This window comes from Pagrus pagrus, assembly GCF_965226575.1.
Source record: "Pagrus pagrus genome assembly, chromosome: 15".
NCBI lineage: Eukaryota > Metazoa > Chordata > Actinopteri > Spariformes > Sparidae > Pagrus > Pagrus pagrus.
Window position 1 is genome coordinate 22,238,092 of NC_140199.1, and position 21,494 is coordinate 22,259,585.

The 21,494-nt window shown below is 40.4% G+C and overlaps 4 protein-coding genes across 7 annotated transcripts; 1 reads left to right on the forward strand and 3 right to left on the reverse strand.

Moving 5' to 3' along the window:
- Positions 1–16: 16 nt before the first annotated feature.
- Positions 17–21,425, forward strand: LOC311270496 (dual specificity protein phosphatase 13A-like). Of its 3 annotated transcripts, none has more exons than XM_084375402.1 (5): positions 17–98; positions 353–423; positions 20,000–20,218; positions 20,913–21,127; positions 21,209–21,425. In XM_084375402.1, exons 3-5 carry the CDS (start codon positions 20,112–20,114, stop codon positions 21,415–21,417), a joined length of 531 nt encoding a protein of 176 aa, XP_084231528.1. In that variant the 5' UTR covers positions 17–98; positions 353–423; positions 20,000–20,111; the 3' UTR covers positions 21,418–21,425. The 3 variants fall into 3 exon arrangements, with proteins under 3 accessions (XP_084231528.1, XP_084231527.1, XP_084231526.1); XM_084375401.1 differs by having other exon boundaries at positions 20,049–20,218; XM_084375400.1 differs by lacking the exons at positions 17–98; positions 353–423 and having other exon boundaries at positions 19,901–20,218.
- Positions 1,564–8,712, reverse strand: LOC311270429 (neuropeptide Y receptor type 4-2-like). The gene is made up of 2 exons (XM_084375283.1): positions 8,633–8,712; positions 1,564–4,663 (listed from the first exon to the last, which is right to left on the reverse strand). Exon 2 carries the CDS (start codon positions 4,590–4,592, stop codon positions 3,237–3,239), a length of 1,356 nt encoding a protein of 451 aa, XP_084231409.1. The 5' UTR covers positions 4,593–4,663; positions 8,633–8,712; the 3' UTR covers positions 1,564–3,236.
- msmb (microseminoprotein beta) lies at positions 9,121–10,994 on the reverse strand (the record flags this gene model as incomplete). Its single annotated transcript, XM_084374960.1, has 4 exons — positions 9,121–9,241; positions 10,124–10,226; positions 10,504–10,609; positions 10,971–10,994. The coding sequence occupies 4 exons, from the start codon at positions 10,992–10,994 to the stop codon at positions 9,121–9,123; spliced, it is 354 nt and encodes a 117-aa protein (XP_084231086.1).
- Positions 11,817–20,028, reverse strand: LOC311270494 (sphingomyelin synthase-related protein 1-like). Of its 2 annotated transcripts, XM_084375398.1 has the most exons (7): positions 19,977–20,028; positions 19,478–19,576; positions 15,201–15,818; positions 14,996–15,091; positions 14,716–14,833; positions 14,176–14,326; positions 11,817–13,528 (listed from the first exon to the last, which is right to left on the reverse strand). In XM_084375398.1, exons 3-7 carry the CDS (start codon positions 15,812–15,814, stop codon positions 13,224–13,226), a joined length of 1,284 nt encoding a protein of 427 aa, XP_084231524.1. In that variant the 5' UTR covers positions 15,815–15,818; positions 19,478–19,576; positions 19,977–20,028; the 3' UTR covers positions 11,817–13,223. The 2 variants fall into 2 exon arrangements, with proteins under 2 accessions (XP_084231524.1, XP_084231523.1); XM_084375397.1 differs by lacking the exons at positions 19,478–19,576; positions 19,977–20,028 and adding an exon at positions 18,982–19,421.
- Positions 21,426–21,494: the final 69 nt, after the last annotated feature.

Below are 21,494 nucleotides of genomic sequence, written 5' to 3' on the forward strand. Positions count from 1 at the left end.
GCGCAACAAGGGAACGTGGTATCGTCCCTTCGAAGGTCCCTAATAAGTGTGCATTGATTTAGACGTCGCCTTTCTGTGAATGAATTCATCTTTCAGAGGTATTATTCAAACTTTTCTGTCTCTTCTTGACAGAATAGCACGTAACTCTTTAAAAAAACTCTTAATTTACGGTAAAAGTGAATGAAATGTTGCTCATTATAGGCCCAACGTGACAAATTAAAGGTTTTGTGATGTGTGTTGGATTCTGGCCAAACTAAAAATGGCGTGTAGCCTATTTTTCATGTTCAACAATCTTCTTTAAGCCTGTCAAGTATTTATACCGAATAGTAAACTAATTAAAATGTCTTCCCAGGCCCCAAGCAGACACGGCTGTCAGGACTGAAGTTGAACTTACTGAATATGGGACCATGCTGACAGATCAAGGTGACCTTTTCAGTTTTTTATGGTGCAAATTCATCTTTTAAAAACTACAAGTTATTAATCGAACACAGCCTGGTGTTCACTGGTAAAATATTTAAAAAGTGTATGTTTTCATCCTACTTATTTAGATAACACATTGTCATCACAGGCAGAGACCGCCTCAGATGAGTCAAACCATAGCCTATTCAATATGCAATATGCGTTTGGCAGTATTTACAAGTTTGATTTTTTGGGGGGAGACAAACTTCATATAGTTTAGTCTAAAGCATTAATCAATTTTAATTTGTCTCACTGTTTGTTTGTTTTCTATGTTTCAAAGGGAGCAATTTGTTTTATAATGTCTAATACAGAAAAGAGAATAAGGCATTTGAGGAAGCAGTTTAAAAACAAATCAAGCTTCTCTTTGTACTAGTTTGATTAGTCTGTCTAGTTTGTCTTCATCATCCTATAGTCTCACACAGACAGTAGTAGGTAAACAACGTGCATACAGGTCTTCACTGTCTTGGATATCTTGACTGATATCAATCTTCTCATCCAACTCACGCTAAGAAAGGAAACAAGCCTATATGTATTTCCCAAAACACTGAACTATTCCTGAGACATTTTCCACAACATGAACTCTTTCTCATTTTATCATATTAACATGATTTCTTTTAAGTAAAAACAACAATGTCAATACATGAGAATGAAATGCGAGGTGTTCCATTTTAATGTTACTTTCTTGAAACCATTGCCAGGGGTCTGCATATTTAATGCTGGTTTAGAAAACAAAGGTAGGCTTCAAGGATGTTTGAGTTATGAGCTCTGTAAATCTGACGCCCTCGCCGTGGTGCACTGCTGCGTTGCTCTGCTGCGCTGCTCTACCATGTCGATTCAATATAACGAGGTACTGTAAGGCCTTAACCGCTGAATGAGCATGACATGTTGCTCAAACATATAGGTGACCTAGATTCACGTTCACTGCATCAGAAATTATTGTTAAAAATCTGAATAATACATACAGAGGTCACATTTTCTCTGCATGATGTGACTTGATGCATCACCATAGCCATCCCTCCCTGTGCCAAGCTGTCAGACTAACACTTTTGAATATACATGATCTGAATACCCATAAAAGCCGTGTGTAAACACAATTGATGTTATTTATGTATTTATTAAACTTATCCAAAGCTAATTTAAAAATCAACAATGTAATAAACTGTTATCGTTACTAGTCACATTAATCACAAAACAAAATACACCTTGTGATTTTCTCACACACCGATTTCACAGCAAAACTTCCATCAATGCAAAAAGAAGTAACGTAAAAATGTAAGAAATACAACAAACGCACAACATTTATAAAAAAAAATCTGTCTGTCTAGTTTATCACAAAATCCACCTGTGTTACTTTTCAGTACAACATACAGTACAGTTCCATCATGAACTAAATGAAAGACCCACATGTGGAAAAGTCTCTTAGTAGTTTGTTGGTCCACCTCAAGCCTTAAAAAACATCATCAAGTCATCAAGTCTCTGAAACTCTACTTTGGAGATAAACACATTTATTCTGAAAGATATTCCTCTAGTTGGTGTTTTGCCAAACACTTTGGTCCAAAATCTGCCATAGCTGTTCAGTGAGGTCTGGTGACTGTGAGGGCCACCGCATCTGTTTTGTATTTCACCGATAATTAGACAAATGATGGCTGAATTCCATTTAGCAGCTTCATTTTTTATGGTCCTGGCATTTTGTATGCTGGCTCCCTGTCACACTGTCGTGATTTACTACGACTTTATATCCACTATTAATGTTATTTGTAATACTTGTGCTTTTCCTACCACAACAAGTCAAAAAGTCTTCCATGAATAAAGCCTGCCCAGTGACCCCTCCTGCCATGTATGAAGGCATCTGCATTTGTTGTGTTTCTCCAGTGGTTAATTCAGTGTCACGATATGCAGCTTGCATCGAGAGTATGGCTTCAATACTTTGTATAAAATATTTGGAAAAACATTTTGCTCTGTGTTAAATTTTCAACAACATTAATTGGCAGTATCTCTCTAAAGTCCCGGTTTAATTGACATCCAAAAGGGCACTGTAAGTGTAAAATGGTAAAATATGTTAATTTCTTGTATACTTGCTGCATGAAGGCAGTATATGTAATGCAGAGCTATACAACTTGCGGCCCATTTAACAACATCATGCTGGCACAATTTATTAGTAGGCTAATTGGCCAATGCGTTAGTTATGTCTGTTGCCAAGCACAGAAGTACTCTTATTTCATTAAAAAGCTTTAACCCAGGCTGTTTATGCAGGAGGAATTTAGGAGAGTCAAACTGACAACCTGCTTCTAAGGTGCATTTTCTTCCTGCACTTTTGTAGGCTATAACCATCCCCTTTCCATTTGGAGTAATAAACTGAAACTAATAAAGCAGAGAAAAAATAAAAAGTGTGTTGTTGTAACAGACTTAGGCCTAATATTTCTAGCTTTACAGGCCCCTTGGCACTCACTTGTTTTGACCTTCTAAAATATAGTTGAATAGGCCTGCTGTAATGGATAGTATACTACATGCTGTATACAATTAATATGAGGTATCTAATTGGGACACAGCAACAGATTAGTCTAAAATGACACATTATTTTCTTTCTTCTTTCTTTTCAAACTTTTTTAACATCAACACACTCCTTTTATAATTCAGAGCTACTTCAGAAAAAGATAAACCAACATTGTACTTCACACTTTACTTTAAACTGTCGTACAGCCGTAAACAGAAGTAAGTCCTCCACCTGTACAACTTTACAGTATGTGATGACATCAGTTTGACTTCTAATATCAGAGTCAGACAGAGTTGCTCCTGCAGTTGAGAGGCGCTGAGGTGCGGGACACTTCCATGTGCACGGTGGACATGGGGAAACGCTCACACTCCTCTTCTACTGGGCTGCAGCGGCAGTGCAGGAGCACCTCTCTCACCTCTTGCCGGAAGTTGGAGTTGAGGAAGCCGTAGATGATAGGGTTGATGCAGGTGGAGGACATGGCCAGCAGGTGGCAGAGGGAGAACAGCAGGTTGTGGTGGCAGATGGGCAGAGCCTCCTGGTTCCAGTCTGACACCACGTTGAAGATGGTGAGGGGCAGCCAGCAGAGAGCAAAGGCCGTGATGAGGGCGACCAGCATGATGTTGATGCGACGGCTGTGGGTCATGCGCTGACTCTCTGGGGTCCTGGTGCGGTCCAGCATGTCTTTGCGGTGGCGAAGGCGGATAAAAACTCGAACATAACAGAGCAGGACCAACGTCAGTGGACCACAGTACTGGAAGAGCAGGAGCCATGTGGTGTAAGCGAGCCTTTGCTGCTGGGATGGCCAATGCTCCAGACAGGCCACCATATGTGGAGAGGCGGGGTTGTAAGAAAAGAGGTTGCGGTGTGTATTTGGCAGCACAGATGTGTTTTTTAATGTGTAGGAAACAGGTTGAGGTGGAGATGCATTGAGATAGGCCTGAGGAGAAGCTTGGTGATAGAGTGGAGTGGGCAGGATTGGCATGACATTAGTATAGGGCTCATTTGTGAGGAGCTGAAAGGCTAAGAAAGGTGAGGAGGTGAAGCAGGCCAGAATCCAAATGAGAACAAGTGCACTATAGGCCTGAGGAATGCTCGGTTTCCACCCAGATGGATTAATAATGAGCTGATGTCTTTCCAGAGCGATGAACACCAGAGAAAGCACAGACACGGTCACAGACATACACTGGATGAACGGCACCAGCCGGCATAACAGCGACCCAAACACCCAATGGTCCATCAGCGTGTATATGACAGTGAAGGGGAGGCAGAAGACACACACAAGGATGTCAGAGAATGACAGGTTGCAGATGAAAATGCTGGTGACATTGACTTTTTCTCTGCGACGGGCAATGATGCAGATGAGGCCAATGTTCCCCAGCAGCCCCAGCAACATTGTAATGCTGTACCACACTACAAGGAACCCTGTGAGGACAGGAGACATATGGCACTGATCATTATGCCCCAGAACAGCGAGGTCTGACAGGAGCTGGGTCTTATTCCCCAGCCACTCCTGCACAGACTCATGGCCGGTTCTTCCCTCCTCCAATGTTAGGGAATGTGTAGAGGTGGAGCTGTTGAAGGGCAGCGGCAGAGCTGTCGTCAGCGGAGAAGACTGGCTCGTGTTGCCACTTAAGGACATCTCACCAGGACTTGAGTGTCAGCAGCCCCCAGCATCAAAGTGTCCATCCCCAGCCGTCTGAAGACATGCATCTGAGACAAAGACAGAGAGAAATATTATCCACTTGCAAGGCAATCAGTCTGAGAGAAGAGTAAAGGAAAGTGAATCCTGTGGCTGCGGAGGAATGATGCCGAGGTGAGATGCTATGTGTGAGGATTTTTTTCTATTTAAGTCGCTGCGGGATGAAGTTCAAGAAAGCGTTGTCATTAAAAGATGCCCTTATGCTCTATTTTTAGCCATGCTAGTGGCATGGCTTTTGTGCGGCAATGTCAGTTTATCTGTCAGTCGGTCAGTTCGCAACTTTGGTTCAGACTGAACTGTGTCAACAAATGTCAAATGGATGGATTGCCGTGAACTCTGGCTTGGACATTCATGTCCCCCTCGGGATGATTTGTAATGGCTTCTCCTTTAGTGCCATCATGAGGTCAAAATTTTAATTAAATTACTGTTTGACAAACTGGTTCATAACCAAAATACCTACAAAACTAATGATTGCCATCAGCCTCAACTGCACTTTGTGCAAATTAGAAAACAGTATCATGCTAAACTAAGATGGTGAACATGGTAAACATGAAACATCGCCATGTTAGCATTGTCATTGGGAGCATGTTAGCATGCAGATGTTAGCTGACCGAACCACAGCCTTAAAGAGCCGTGGATGTTCATTTTAGGATAGGTTCACCCAAAAATGAAAATTCAGTCGTTATCTACTCAGACCCATGTCGATGAAAGACAGGTGAACTTTTGTAGTCCACAAAACATATCTGGAGCTTCACAGCAAAACAGTGTGGAACAGCATTCTCCTGAAAAACCGAAGCAGATGGGGACTTGTTTTTAAACAAAAAAAAAATTAAATGACTCCATACAGCTCGTGTTCCAAATCTGCCAAAGCCCTGAAATCCCAGATTGATTTGAAAGCTGTTATTTACACCTTGTTGAAATGTAAACTCATCAACGCAGCTGCTAAGCTAAGCGCACCTCTTCTGAAGTAGGTGCACAAGCTCGACAGCAAGGGTGTAAACAGCATCTTTTCATTGGGATCTCAGTGCTTCTGGAGACTTGCATTATGCCGAGTAAGCTATGGAGCCATTTTATGTTTGTTTTTTCTGAGAGAATGCTGCAACTCTGTTTTGCTGTGAAGCTCCGGAAAGGTTTTGTGTACTTTCCAATGACATTGGGGTGAGTAGATAATGACTGAATTTTCATTTTTGAGTGAACTGTTCCTTTAAATTGGTCTAATTTTGCTTGTTAACTGCCCAGAAACAATTACACACCTCTTTACATTTTAAACTGCATCAGCGACAGCTATGGCTAGAGCATTTTGTTTCAGCTCTCCATTCATCTGTCCCACTCTTGTGAATGTGACATCTTAGTGCCTTGGGTGAATTTCTTCAAACATACGTCCACTTTAACTCAACTCTCATTAGAATTTGGTGGTCAACGGTCAGAAAACATGTTTTTGGCCATAATTCAAGAATTAACATGCAAATTATGAAAAAAAATCAACACACATTAAACAGGATAATGATGAAGCAATAAAACTTTATATCCTTAAGATCAAAGGTCAGCTTCACTATGACATCATAATGTTCAGCAAAAGCACTTTACTGGCCATTATTCAAGGCCATAACTCAAGAACAGAAGGGGAGATTGTGACCATATTTCACACGGGTTCGGATATTGAACTGGTGACACTAATCTTGGCTGCCCACCTTGAAATTGGTGATTGATCGTGTTGATTCTCTGTGCTGCTGGGTTGAAGATGTATGTGAAGCATCAACATTTTACAGTTTGTAGCCATTTCCTATTCTATTAGAATCAGATATATTGGCTAGGCAGGTAAAATTTGACTTGTTTTTTTTTTTCTCTCAAACAAGCTCATTGATTTTGCTGATATTGATCTTCAGGGGACTGCACCATGTGACGAGTTCAGTTCTCTGTGTTAAAATAGTCTCTCAGTGAAGACAGCATGTTTCTCATTGGAATCAAACATGTCAATATAGTGATCATTTCCATTTTGTCCAGAACTACACTTGATATCTTTAATTCCTTCAAAGATTTAGTACATATATTATATCTGGGCAGGCTTCGATGTAAACTGCAGCTTGACTAGCGCAATACTGCTGTTGCACTGAGGAGCATCAGCTCTTTCACCCTTTTCTATTCTTCTTTACCCATCTTAGGAACTCAAACTTGTCAGTTCTCCTCCTTCATATGAATCCTCCAGTCAGGTTTCAAGGCCGAACATAATAGGTTAATGACAGTAAAATTACTATGTGTACAATCGAGCAGACATTCGTCTGTTTTGCACATACACAATAAATGATGTAGTACGTCAGAGTGAAAGGGCACGACATTGTCAGAATCCTAAAAATGGATTCCAGCTCTCTCCCCTGAAACCTCTGCCATGTGCTGTGAAAACCAGCAAAGAAAATGAGCCTGTCATTTTTCATTAAAGGCACACACACTGAGCTATCAGTCACTTCACACTGCATCATTACTAACCAACTCTGTCAGTGTGTTGAGTGAGCTGCAGGCGGGGTGGCACAGCATTGATCATGCTTTGTTCACGGAGGAAAGACAAGTGTAGTGTCACCAGCAAACAGATGTAACAAACAGCTGTGATGGATGGTGCAGGTATAAACACCAGCAGTGTAAAAAAAAAGGAAAAATGCCCTATTAAGAAGCAAATCTGAACTTGTCATGTTACAGTGATCCGACACTGCACATCCAGAGAATTGGCATTGTGATTGTCCCCATCTTGAGCAAAATTTCCGCAGGATTAGGGACACTGTGACCTGGCACCGTTCTGTCCATCATATTCTTCTTTCCTGCCTCAGTGAAGTGTCCTCCATCTCTGTCAAAATACTGTTCTCTGACAGGAAAATGAGAGAGTGGCGGGAGGTCATTTTCCGTGGACCAGATTCACCTTGAGTCTCTTTATTGTGTTTTTTTAAGAGCAGATGTACTGCGCGATAATTGATCGTCATGTATAAACCTTTTAATGCGTGCATTGCCATTCATGTTCCTCTCAAAGTCTTCTATAGATTAAATATGTTGCCACGCTGCAAGATGATTTCACATATTGCTAATCTGCCAGAGATTCTCTTTGGAAACTTAACGAATCTGGCGAGAGTTTCAGATTTTAAGGTATGAGCAGTTCTTGAGGGCGGGATTTTAAGTGCTTTTAAGCTTGTAATGACACAATTATACACACGTGTGCTAGAAAAGAAGCTAACCTCCCCAAATTCCCCTATGTGCAGTCACTGATATTAAATGCGTATATTAAAAGATTATAGTGTTCCTTTTTTCACCTCTTATTACATTTTTACAAAGAATAACCCCCTGTATTTTACTACAGCTTTACACCAGACCGCTAAATATTATTCAACCTATCCTGGAATCTGTCATTCTAAATCAGTTTTGCATTCAACAAACAAACAAACAAACAACAAACAGTGTTTCCACAAGCTCAGTCAGTGGCCCTATTCAGAAACAATTTTCCTCTCTTCTTCCGCCTGCATGAGGGGGAGAAAGATAACAGGCAGCAGGCACTGTAGTGTGCTCGACCTGAGATGATTATCCGAGCCTCATTATTCTCTGCTGGGGGTGTCGAGGATTGTGGATGACACCTCCCAAGACATCATCATTTCATATACCACATTTCCACACAGTAGATGAAACACTAATACAAATCAGCCACACATTTTTCCCTGTTTTCCTGGGCTTTTTTTTTTTTTTTCCTTAATTTTTTGGCTAAAATTTGATGAATGTTCTCAGACATGCCTTCTGTGGACTGCTGTTGTTTAAATGCATCATGCGGAAACATTTGCAATTGTAGAGATAGTACACCTGCGTATCTGTAAGGCTGCAAGCTGACAGTGAAGGAACAACAGCATACATTTCAGAACTGATTAACTAAAAAGACATTATTTATTATTGACAAACATCATTACTGCACACAATAGATCATTATTGTGTGTAAAAAATAAATCACTCACGTGGTGGGTTGGATGGGTATAGTGTCTCTGTGATGCCGAGATGAGAGAGAAAGCGATGCTCTGGACAGGTGTGAATCCACAGAGACGAGAGTTGGAAAAGGAGCTGAACATCACAACAAGGAGAACGTTTTCTGACAGAGACAGCCCCCGTATTACTGGGCTGCTCGAGCCCTCCGAGCACTGAGCTCTGCTGTCACACAGTGGTGCATTTATTCAATTACATCCTGAAAATGACACCTGCTGAATGTGCTGTTACAGACACAAGACTGGAGAGAAAAAATTATTTAGAGCAGGTAAATCTTTATTGTCAGAGAAGCTTAAAACATGACAAGTGAGACAAATAACAACGTTGATTAGTCTTTGTTTATTGGTAATTTACTGTATGTACACACCATTGGCAAGTTGATCAAATGTGAAACATATAAAAGACATATTGCCAGTTTAGACTCCAGTTGTCGCTGACGTGTCAAGGTCAATTCGTGGTGTATTTAAGTGGGGATACAATCTTTTGTCTTGTCTGACTTCAACACGATCTTGGCAGTGCAGGCCTGCTTATTTACAACCAGCTCACATTCCTCAGGGACTTCTACTGTGCTTGCATCAGGTAACCTGGGAGCCAAAAAGACAGAATATTAATCCAAGATTAATAAAAGAGATATAAAATGGTATTCATAAAATAAGTTTTGCCAAAATAAAGGACTGGACAAGAATAATAAAGGATGGGAGAAGGGTCAGAAGGGAGAGGATATTGTGAGTTTTCTCTGAGCTATGAAGATGAAGAAGGGTAGTCCTTGTTTTGTTGGAGGGCTGGAGGGTGTTTTATTAATCAAATTTATATTATATGATATGACTTCCTGAAACGAGATGGACCATCATCTAACCCTCCCAGTGTGGAAACAATATGATCAGTTCATTAGTGCACGTGTTTTTCAATCCACTGTAATCTGACCTCACATACTGTAAATTATAGTCTGTTTTTTCAAAGGTAGCCCAGTTGTAAATGAGCAAATTTGAAAAATAAATGTTTATACACTGAGTTTGTGCTTCAGCTGTGAATGAATAACTAAACACACACACACAGCTGTGTCCCTCTATCACACATGAGTGTTTATTTTCAAACAGAAATAAACTGTGATTTGGATATTTGATTGTTTGATCCGTGGCTCAGTTGTCTGCAAGAAATGAGTCTTTGGCTGCTGCTTCAAAACTCACATATTTATTTATATATTTATTTTGTATTTATTTCATATCCCCCCATTTATTTCACCAAACATATTTATTTAATTCTGCTTCATTATGCAAATGGTTTTGGCAGCTTGGGACCTCCATTAAGGGGAGGGTCCAAAGAAAACATTTATAATGCTTTTTAAAAGGAGTACAACATAAGTTTCAGCATCCACCCTCCCCCAACAAGTTTCATACAGTCCCTCAGAGAAAGACTGAACACAAAAGTTGTAATGTAATAAATCAAAGCATGAAGTGAAATCTTACTCGCTGCAGCAGCTCAGGCCGTCCGTTGTACAAGAGCACGATATGCAGTCTCTCATCCAATTACTGCCAAATGCATGCTGCTTTCCATCCTTATCCACACACCCTGTGAATAAATAAAACCACAAGAGCTGTTGACCCTTTTTCATCAAGCTCTGCTAAAATTGGTGCAGTTACTAACTGTGAGTGTGTCAATGTGTGCATAAAGGTGTGGTTTTGAGATTTTGAGTCAGCTGGCAGGCAGAGAGATCACACACACCAGCTGGGTGCGAATATAATAAATTATTAAATGCTAATTTGTACAACTTGTTACAAGCATAGCAGAGGACGGTTTCCAGTCCACCATCTGCTGCTATGCTGCTTTTATAATCATGTCGACTCACCTGTGGGAGGGTTTTTCAAATCTTTGATCACTAACTGCTCAAAGAAGCAGTCAGAGTGACACAGGACTACCAGTCCCAACAGGCAAACAAACACATGGAGAGAAGCCTGAAAGAGTTAAAACAGACATCTGTAAACCACCAACTTCAACCAAAATATCATTTTAAAGGATAAATTCACCCAAAAATTAAAGTTTAGTCTATCTACTCAATGCCATGCCGATGGAAAGTCCGGTGGAGTTTTGTGGTCCACAAAATATTTCTGGAGCTTCAGAGCAAAAAGGTTTTCCAGCAAACTCCGAAACAACTGAAGCAGATGGGGGGAAACCAAACATGAAAAACATAAAATAGCTCCATACAGCTCGTCCGGCGTTAAGCCAAGTCTCCAGAAGCCCAGAGATCCCTAATTCTGGGAGCTATCAGCTATCAATCAAATTAGGGATCTCAGGGTTTCCGGAGACTTGGCTTACACTAGACAACCTGTTTGGAGGCATTTTTTAGGTGGGTTTTTTTCCAGTTGTTTTTGTACATTTTAAAACAAGTCTCCATCTACTTCAGTTGTGCAGGACCGAAACTGTAAAAACTGCAAACCCCAGAACTATTTTGTGGACTTTCACCTGACTGTCATTAGCATGAGGGTGAGTAGAATGTGATTTTTGGGTGAACTTGTCCTTTAAGATCTCCTCTACATTGAAAGGAAACGAGTAGATTTATTCATGCCTTTGTTGTCTCATAATGGTCACAGAAACAACAGCCAATCCTAAAACTTTTAGTGGCAGCAGGTTTAAGCATTGTAACTCTGCATATATGCCACTATTATACAAAATAGTTTGTAACCTGCAACATGCTACATTTGAGTTTTATTTATTTAATCTGCAAAACATAGAATAAGGACTCACAGTTTAAGTCTAAGCTACTCATATCTAAACTTATAAAGCATTTTTTATATAAAAATAAGTTCAACTACAATTTAAGACCCAAGTTTACAAAAAGAAGACTTTGTTCCTAAATTTTACGCATCCAAAACTTTCCTAATTGTAAGGTGTAAAATACATACCATCTTCAGATGTGCCCTGGTCAACAAGATGCTGATGTGTGAGAGCACTCTCCAACGAGGACTTTATAGTAAGGTGTGCACCCCCCGAAAACCTTGACTAATATTTGAAGAGTGATGTGGCTTTTATCAGATATTGTTTTAAGGTGGGGAAGAGCAGCTGGGATTTAGGTTGAATTGATATCAAATATTACAGACACGCCTTGCATAACAGTTTGTTCTTAGTTCTAACTCACGAGAAAGCTGGCCATTCATATTTATAATCCACTTTATTCAACAAATGCAAAAAGGAACACATTAGTGAAAAAGCAGCTGAGGAAACAGTCGGTCTGAAATACTGTTTTCTTTTCTGTAAACTTTTACTGCTGAGAAAAGGCAGAGATAGATTACTTGCATTGCAAATAAAGCAACAAATTGTAAACAATTATTAAAAAGATAATGTTTGGATCAACAATTACATGGTAAACAATGTCGAAACTTTGTTATCCAGCTGTTTGTCAACAGCTGTAATAAGCAAGAGTCAGTATTTGTACTGTGCAACAGAGGCTTTAAAATCAAACCCATACAATAATTAACAATCATTAAAATATAAAAAAGCATAACACAGTATCAAATTAGGATAAAGAAAAATAGAAAACAAAATTGAACATTACAATAAATGTTCAAATATTTGGTTGAGTTTAACTTTGAATGTAGGAAGCTTGACAATCCCAGTGGTGACACTACCAAGTACAACAAAGCTGCAGACTCTTAATCAAGTGTAAATGAAAAGGAAATTAAAAAAAACAAAAAAAAGTGTCTGAACCTGAGCTCTTTCAGTAGAGAACAGGAAGTGTTTCGCAGTTACACATCAAAAGAAACGGTTGCTCTTTTGGTAGTAGTTACCAAACAGATGTCAGAGCTCTGCAGCAGATCAGCATGTGAACCGTCAACAAAACGACTCTCAGAAAGTGACTGACAACTACATTAAATGCTGTCAATCCAAACTGTTAGTGAACCGTCAACATCCCTAAAGAGGAACAAGAATGAAAAAAGTGATCATTTAAAAGGCAAATACATCAGCCCCATTTTAAAAAACATTTCTTTGGCACCATGAAATAAAATTTGAAATATTTGTTAAACTTATTTCATTTCTTCTAAGAGTTAGATGAAAAGATTGATGCCACCCTCATGTCTGTATACAAAATATGATGCGATTGCCAGCAGCTGGTTAGCTTAGCTTAGCAAAAACACTGAAATCAAGTGGAAATAGCTAGCCTGGATCTGTTTGTACCTCTCAAGCTCACTAATCTGTACAAATTAAATTTTTACAAAAACCAAAGTGGTTAGCCACTGGTTAGTGCCAGCTGTTTCCCCCTTTTTCTGGTCTAAATGCTAAGCTAAGCTAACCAGCTGCTGGCTTTAACGTCATGTTTAAATTGAGAATGATATCAATCTTCTAATTTGCTTATCCATAGTTCCCAAAAATGTCACACTATTCTCTAAAACTTAAGATCAGGTGACAAAATAAAGACAATCTAATCATACAATTGAGGGAAAAATCTCCCATGTAATAAACTTACAACCACCCAAAGATGAGAAACAGCATTTCAAATAAAAAGTTCGCCCATCAGGCTTTAATATTTCAGTCTGTGCACAACGCAGCTGCTGATCTTTGAAAGAAAATCCTCTATCCAATCAGAGTTTTCATGAAGGCAGGTTTGTTGAAGGGCCAGTGGTACTGGTTGGGGACAGGTCCGTTCACATTGCACTCAAAGAAGGAGAACATGGGGAACCATATGCGTGCCCTCCGGCTGTGCTGGTAGGCACGGGTGTTGGCTAAAGTGTGGTAGTAGAGGAAGAGGCGGGTGGTGATGTAAAAGGCGATGAACACGTCGATGGAGTAGTGCTCATGAGCCGCCAGAATGAAGAAAATCCCAAACAGGTTTAATACCCAGGAGATGGTGTGGATTAGATTCCAGGTTCGTGGAGTGTCTGCAATTGAAAGGAATAATTAAAGGATCTGGTGATATTTGATGTTGTTCATATTGTCAACAACTTAACTAAATAACTTCTATTTATTTCAGCTTGAGTAGTGTTTGCTAAAAATGACAGTGCCCAGTGTATCCAAAGTCTGATACAGGTTAATCCTCTGTGCTATAGTGCTCCACTGTCTTCCATAAACCACTAAAAACACATCAGTGAATAGCACTGTGTTGCACTGGGTGACATTTTCCATCATGACGATGAAAATGGGCGTTGTGTATTTATAGTCAAATCTAATTACACAGTACTGCGGCAGTAATGAATCCTCAGAACACCAAAATGTATTAATCCGCAGCTGAAAATAGTCCCAACAAATGAAATATTAATTTCTGTTTGCTAAAAACTACAGTACCCAGCTGTTTAAGGAAACTACTGAGCATTTTTTGAAGTTTAAACAAAACATTTGTTACCTCTTTTTAAAAATGGAACCGGTGGGATTAAGACTGAGAGCTGGTATTGACAGATGGACTGTCACATTTTTGATTTTGATCTTTTCATGGTGTTTGATCACAATGAGAAAGATACAAAATAATATCACACATATTCTAAATCCATACATTATTTAGTTGAAGGCAAACAAAAGTATTAATACTCACATTCAGTCACAAAAAAGTTGAGCATTGTGATGACCACAGTGTGTCCACTGAACATGTAGTCTCCACATGTTTGGACGCCTGTCAGAGTCATCCCAAATCCACTCCATATCGCCAACGCCCTCTGTATCTTTCCAAAGGTATCACTGTAGGTCTGAGGAACAAAAGACACCAGTTGTCAGTCGTATTATAAATCACAATGGCAGCTGCTCATTAAACACCTCTGCCAAGGAGGTTATGTTAACGACTAAACAGATTTCATGGAAACTTGGATGAAGATTGGGTGTTTTTTTCCACATTTTAAGTAATTTCTCATAATGCATTGATCTTGATGAAAACAATGAGGTGTATTTAGGTGGCTGATATCTATGAGTGAGTACAAAAGGGGACTGTTGGGCGTGCCATTGTGGTTATCACTTTGGAAATACTGCGTCAAGAATAAACTGAAACGCTGCCAATAGCAACAAGAATTAGTGGCCACACCAGACCTAAAAACGTCAAAACCATATCTAATCTGCTTATTATATCATGTGTGCTTCCCACCTTACTGGCACACTTCAGGTGCTGGCCAGGCACAGAGAGCGAGGTGACGAACATGGTGCAACACCGAAGTAGAAACACAGTTCCCATTAAAGAACACAGCCGCCTGAAGAGAATGGACCTGAAACAGACAAACAGCACTTCATGACCTACATGCACTTAGATACAAATATATTAACTGTATATTTGCATTACAAACATGATGAATCTTAGCAGTGATGTGCTCTATTTGCACATTTTGTTATAACACAGTTTATAAGTGTTAGCTGTAACTGTGAACTACCTGTGTTTGTGAAGGAGCAGGATCAACAGAAACATGTAACACAGGATGACACCACAGGCTTCAGCCATGGCAAAAGCCCAAGGGATTCTGGGAACACTGTCAGAGTACAGAAACACGTGTATCAGTGTGTTGATTAGATATGAGCGAAAGGAGAATGTGTACGTGAACTCTGGAGTTAGGGTGGTTGCTCAACATGCACTTATACCTGTCCAAAAATATGTCAGGCAGTGGTGGGTACGTCCTCATGTCCGGGACTCGCTCGTGTACGATGACCATGACAAAAGACGTGAATCCAAAAACAAAAAAGACATAAAAGGAGCTGATGACTGTCTTCCACACCTCTGGGTCCAATCGACCAGCCAGGTGCTGCCTACACCTCCCATTAGAGTGTGTATGACACAGCGTCCCGCCTGAACTGTATCCAGATCTATCACCGTTTCTCAACCGCAGCTCAGTCCCGTTACAAATGCGCTCTCCTCCGTTACACCTCCTCTCAGCTCCATCACAGCTCCAATCAGCACCCAGTGAGAGCCCAGCATGGAGACTGTCTGTAGGCCGGAGACCCAGTTCCTCAAGCTGGGCCTGGTTCTGTCTCTGGAGCCGGCGGAGGGAAATGGTTAGCCTCTTGATGTCTCCCAGCACAGTGAGGCCCAGCGGAGGCCCGCGCAGGTCGGCCTCAGTCAGAGCCAGCAGGCTGAGGCCGTCCAGGCGGTGCTGGGTGCACAATAACTCCACATACTCCCCGAAACCTTCTTCTTGCAGCCACTGGGCCACCTGCTTACAGCTCCAGGAACTCACACTGTCCTCTGACAGCGCCATGTCCCTGCAGAAACAGACGTACACAGTGTTAAGACAAGTAGGGCTTGATTATAACCTTCCCACAACTGAGTACCACTTCTCACTCCAGTGTGTGTTTCCCTCTTGATTATCTCACTGTCTTTGTCCCTCTCAGTCCTATTGTTTGAATGTAAAACCTACTGACCCAGCGACAGTACCACTCAATTTGCGTGCTGTTGATTACATCCACTTTCCGTACTGCTTAAATGAGCCAGAGCTATGACTAACAATTACTTTGATTATCAGTTAATCTGCCAAATATTCTCTCATGAATCATTATGTTCGGTCGATAAAATGTCAGAAAATAGGCTTTTTTTGTAGTTAGACTGACATAAAACTGAGAAAAACCTGAAAATCCCAACATTGAAGGAACAAGAAAAAACACATTTTTGACATTTAAGCTTGAAAAAAGGGCTGAAATGATTAATAAGCAAGTGTCACATCAAGTGTCAGCTCTAAAATAAGATGCACTCTCATTGTTCTGCCAGTAGTTTTCATACTTAGAAAAACCCTGTATGTGTTAGACTGAGGACACAACAGCAAATCTACAAACTAAGGATTTGAGGTATTCTTCAACAGTCTGCAACTAATTATTAATGTCATTATTGATTTATATTTGAGTTGTTTCTAAACTAATTGACTAATAATCATTTAGTCTGAAAACTGACAATAAAAAAAATCAAACCGGCTATCACAATTTTCCAGAAACAAAAGTGACGTCTTCATCCATTGGTCCTAAAACCGCAGGGACGCAGAACGTCAGTCACAGTTGGGGGCGCGGAAGGGTCAGTCTGTATAATTTGGTTGTTAGAAATGGTGCATGACATTCATTCTTTGCGCTACAGCAGAAGGCAAACTTGGACACCAATATACTCAAAAGAGCCACATCAACTGCAGTAAACAGAGGGGAGATGAAGAGGGAGAGACATTACCCAGACATATTCATAATTATCTGGGCCTTCTTTTAAACTTCTTGTTATACATTCCTTCTTTCTTTTTTTGTGTTGTTCCAGCGACGTATGCGTTTATTTGCATACAGGATGGGGAAGTGAGATCTGATCACAAAGGGTCACTCGAGAACTCACTGTCTTTTTATATTGCCCCATTTTGAGGGGTGCTGCTGCCCCCTCAGCACACATAGTTCCCACATCCACGTAAAACAACGATAACACAAATAATCAATTAGTCAATCGGCAACTCATTTGATAATCAATTGATCATTTAATACTTTTTCAAGCTAAGTCTCTTGCTCTAGCTTCTCAAATGTGAGATTTTTCCAACTTTCTTTTTTATTTGATGAATGAATTATCAAAAGTGACAGGCTCATTGTTTCAGCACTTAAATATAATACAGTAACTCATACATACAGTGAAGGCCGGCTTGTGGCAGAAATGTTACACTGTGTAAACAGGATGCAGGTCAGTGTGGAGGTAATCTGCAGCTTGTTTGTGCTCTTATTCTACGTGACCCAGCACTACACACTGCAGGCTACTTAGTGCCATTACATCATCTGTGTTCAGACCTGTGCCTTTGCAGCAGAGCAGTGGCTTACAGTGTAAGTATACCTTGACACCATGCACTGACCCACATGAAGAAAGCTTATGTTTACTGTTTCAAATCGTGCGTTTAACCTCACTGAGTGTGACCGTCCTCTCTGTTTCAGGTGTCATTTCATAATAAAAACAGTGAGTCATTAACCAACATCCAGTGTTTGCATAAAACCAGCAGAGTGAGGAAGTTCCTCTTCCACAGACGGACTGATGAAACACTGATTCTTTGCTCTGTGCTGTTCTCGTTTTTATCCTTTGACCCTGTGATAAGCTAACCACAGTGCTGCTCGCCATGTGCTCCCTCCTGCTCCAAAGGTCTGTGAGGATCAACCAACGCTTTACTACGATTATCTGCTGCATGTGAGCGATACAGACTAAAATCATCCTAGTAAGCATCTTTCAGTTATCAGCAATACTGGAGACAACACTAAGATCCTCAGGAGGTATGACACTTGAAAAATTAAAGAGGAAATTTAAATCATACACAGCTGGTTAGTACTAAAAAGTCTCAGGTCTGTAAAACCCATCTCAATTTCCAAAAGCCCAAGGTGATGTCTTTAAACCCCCAATCAACAATTTCATTTCCCTCACTATAGCTGAAACAATAACTTAATTTATTGGTTAGAAGTTAGACAAATATTCAACAAAAAGACTATTCTGATTATTGATTAATCCCTTTTTATTGACTCTGCTGTCTTACGTTATTATAAACTGAAAATCTTTCAAGACCTCTGAAGACGTCACTTTGAAAGAGAAAATTGTGACATTTTACACATTTTTCTGACGTTAGTAGTACAAATGTTATTCGATTAATAATAACGGAAATAATCTTAATTAATCGATAATAAAAGTAATTGTTTGTTGAAGCCCAGATCCTCACTGGAACCATCAAATGTTTGGCATTGTTGCTAAAAGTAAGCAATGTCTGTTTATCTACTAATCAATAACCACTGAAGCCAAAATACTGTCACATCTCTCCACATGAAACACGTCTGCGTGTGTGTTAGAGTGAGTGAAAAAATTAATTTCCCAGAGGGGACAAATAAAGATACTAGGACCAAAAATATCAGCTGAAATTTTATTTTAATATCATTGTACAGTGTAAATTCTGGGTCTATTCTTGAAGGTTGCATCAAAGTTTTAACTTTAAAGTGTGGTTCTTATGTATCACATAACAATAATGGAAATAATCATTAGTTTCAGCCCTAAATCATATAAAACAGAGCAGCTAATCCTTGAATCTTTGGAGCTGAAACCACAAAAAGCGAGAGGAGTGCTTTAATGGTTATTAAATGGTAGCGCTGTCAATCCCACTGTACTTTTCTAAGGAGTATCACCCTTTGACTAACAGTCACAACTGATACACAGTATTGATGCCAACATACTCTTTGAAAAGCAGCAGGAAATTAGCTTCATCAGTGAGCTTAGGTTGGTAAAATCTCCTCATGATCACCACATCAACTAAAGTTGAATGTATACCATCAATAATGCACATCACATGGAGGCTTGGCTGCCAGTGAGACAGCCATACAGAACAATAACAGCTAATCAGCTGATTGGTATTAAATATTTACATGTTTGAATCCTAAAGTAACTCACCTGAGTGGTTGCTGCTCCGGTCCCCTCGCAGAGAAATCAGTTATTTTTAACTAGCTTCTAGATTTAACTGGCAACATCCTGCAGCTTCTCTGCCTGAGGCTTTACTTGGGGATTCATAAGTGCCATGTCAGCTTGTTTGGCTGGCTTACAGTGAGTCACATAGTGAGCAGTCGCACACAGCTGTGAGAGAGAAAGCCCTTCAGTGTGTGTGTGTGTGTGTGTGTGACAGAGAGAGACACAATTTGACAAAGGGCTCATAGTCTGTCCACTAAACAGGGTCACAATGCAGCTACATTTCAGCCTGAGATCAACTCTGGGACATTAAATCTGTTTACATGATAGTGTGGAAAAGTTTACACATCATTCTCTTCACATATACAAAAAAGTAGACGGGATCGTGTTTTAAAGGAGAAGCAAACAAAGTCACAGAAAGTACATTTAGTTGTTTTAAACTCACTTTCAACGAATGTATCACAAAAATAGCAACTTTTCCTACCAGAAATCAAGTGTCACTGAGCTGCCACAGGGTGTGGATGTGCTGTCTGTTTGTGACTCAACTCGCAGGACTTCTTCAAAGCCAACATGCTTCTGACAACTAGGCAACACCAAACAGGAAGAGACAATAATAAACAACCCCAGTAAAGAAGAGCCTGTGGTCTCGTGCAGGGCTGCTACTTTAAACACACTGACATCTGCTGGCTACATTTAGGAAACACCAGGATCTGATTACAGGTTAGGTTTCTCTAGAAAAAGGTGGATTTTCTTTTTTGGTATGGGCTATTTGATTTGAAAATTGAGGGGGAAAGCACAAGCTATGGTTTTCAGCCAGGTTATGTAATTGTAGACATGGAGTGGAAAGTTTGGCTGAAAGTCTTTGCCAAACTGCACCACCTGTTTTTGACTGTCAGAGTTTCAGTGATGCAGCAACCACGGCGAAGGCAACAGACAGCAGTGTGATTTAGATTTAAGGAAAGAACAGAGCCGTTTGCACCCACTAAAACTTAGAGATGACGGACAGGAAATCAGTCTCAGGTGCTGAATCTGAGGCGAGATGTGACTCTGAGCAGAAAAATGTCAGCGACACAGACCCAGAAGAGGGGGGAAAGTGTGCGACGGAGGATTCAAACAGGATGTGGAGGATCCCGTCTCTCCAGGAGCTGGAAGAGGTTTTACATTCAGCTCCACGCTCCTGTCGTCATGGAGACGAGGTGTGGCCGAACCTGTATCTAGGAGACATGTGAGTATCATGCGTGTTTGAGTTTTTTATGCATTAAAGGATAAGGTCAACTACACATGGGAGTTCGGTCAGTATCTTCTCACCCTCATGTTGATGGGAAATTGGATGAAGTTTGGTAATTCACAAAACATTTCTGGAGCTTCACAGAAAAAAAATGATGCAGTGTTTTCTTAAACATATGAAGGAGATGGTTTTAAAACGTAAAAACAGAGAAAATCAAAAAAACAAACATTGAATGGCTCCATACAGCTCAAATGGTGCAATCCAAGTCTTCGGAAGCCCTGAGATCCTGAATTCATTAGAAAAGATGTTATTTACACTGAAATTGTCACTGTAGCTGCTATGCTAAGAGTGTTAGCTTGCACCCTGTCTGAAGTTGCTGAACAAACTCCTGTAACACGGGTCGAGCTTGTAATAAATGTCTTTTCAAATCAATTAGGGATCTTGGGGCTACAGGAGACTTAGATTACATCGAACAAGCTCTTTGGAGCCATTTTATGTTCTTTTTTGGTTGTTTTTTAAGCGTTTTAAAACAAGTCCCCATCTCCTTTAGTTGTTTAGGAGACCACCGCAGCGCTGTTTTGCTGTGAAGCTCTTAAAAAATGTTTTGTGGAATACGAAATTTCACTCGACTTTCCATCAGCTTGGTGGTGAAAAGATAACGAACTTATCCTTTAATCAAATTTCGTGTCAGGTTTATGTCTCATGACAAGCTCGGGCTCTGGCAGCTGGGCGTCACTCACGTCCTGAACGCAGCGCATGGAAAACTGTGCTGTAAGGGCAGCGATGATTTTTATGGAACCACAGTGAAATACTACGGAGTCCCAGCCAACGACCTGCCAACATTTGACCTTTCACCTTTCTTCTACCCTGCTGCTGAGTTCATTCACCAGGCTCTGACATCAGGAGGTACTTTATATACGCCACACATGTCATCAGAGGTGACTCTACATATTAACACCTTTTATTTTCTTTGTTTATGATTTCCAGGTAAGGTGTTTGTTCACTGTGCTGTGGGCGTGAGTCGCTCAGCTGCACTGGTCCTGGCCTACCTGATGATTCATCACCACCTCAGTCTTCTGTCCTCTGTGCGCTGTGTGCAACAGAAACGCTGGATTTTTCCCAACAGAGGCTTCCTGCGACAGCTTATAGCCTTGGACCAAAAACTGCTGGAGGAAGGGTCGAATGAGGCAAAATGAACAATAGTACATCCATAGAACTGTCCTCCCTTAGTGAGCAGAAGTCCTCATTTACACCATGCAACGCTGTCTCCATT

Coding starts and splice junctions, on each gene's coding strand:
- LOC311270496 (XM_084375400.1), top strand. CDS start 19,989: ATGACGGACAGGAAATCAGTCTCAGGTGCTGAATCTGAGGCGAGATGT. Junction 20,219..20,912: donor AACCTGTATCTAGGAGACAT/GTGAGTATCATG, acceptor ATTTCGTGTCAG/GTTTATGTCTCATGACAAGC. Junction 21,128..21,208: donor CCAGGCTCTGACATCAGGAG/GTACTTTATATA, acceptor TATGATTTCCAG/GTAAGGTGTTTGTTCACTGT.
- LOC311270494 (XM_084375398.1), bottom strand. CDS start 15,814: ATGGCGCTGTCAGAGGACAGTGTGAGTTCCTGGAGCTGTAAGCAGGTG. Junction 14,327..14,715: donor ACCTGAAGTGTGCCAGTAAG/GTGGGAAGCACA, acceptor TTTGTTCCTCAG/ACCTACAGTGATACCTTTGG. Junction 13,529..14,175: donor CAACTTTTTTGTGACTGAAT/GTGAGTATTAAT, acceptor TTTCAATTGCAG/ACACTCCACGAACCTGGAAT.
- LOC311270429 (XM_084375283.1), bottom strand. CDS start 4,592: ATGTCCTTAAGTGGCAACACGAGCCAGTCTTCTCCGCTGACGACAGCT.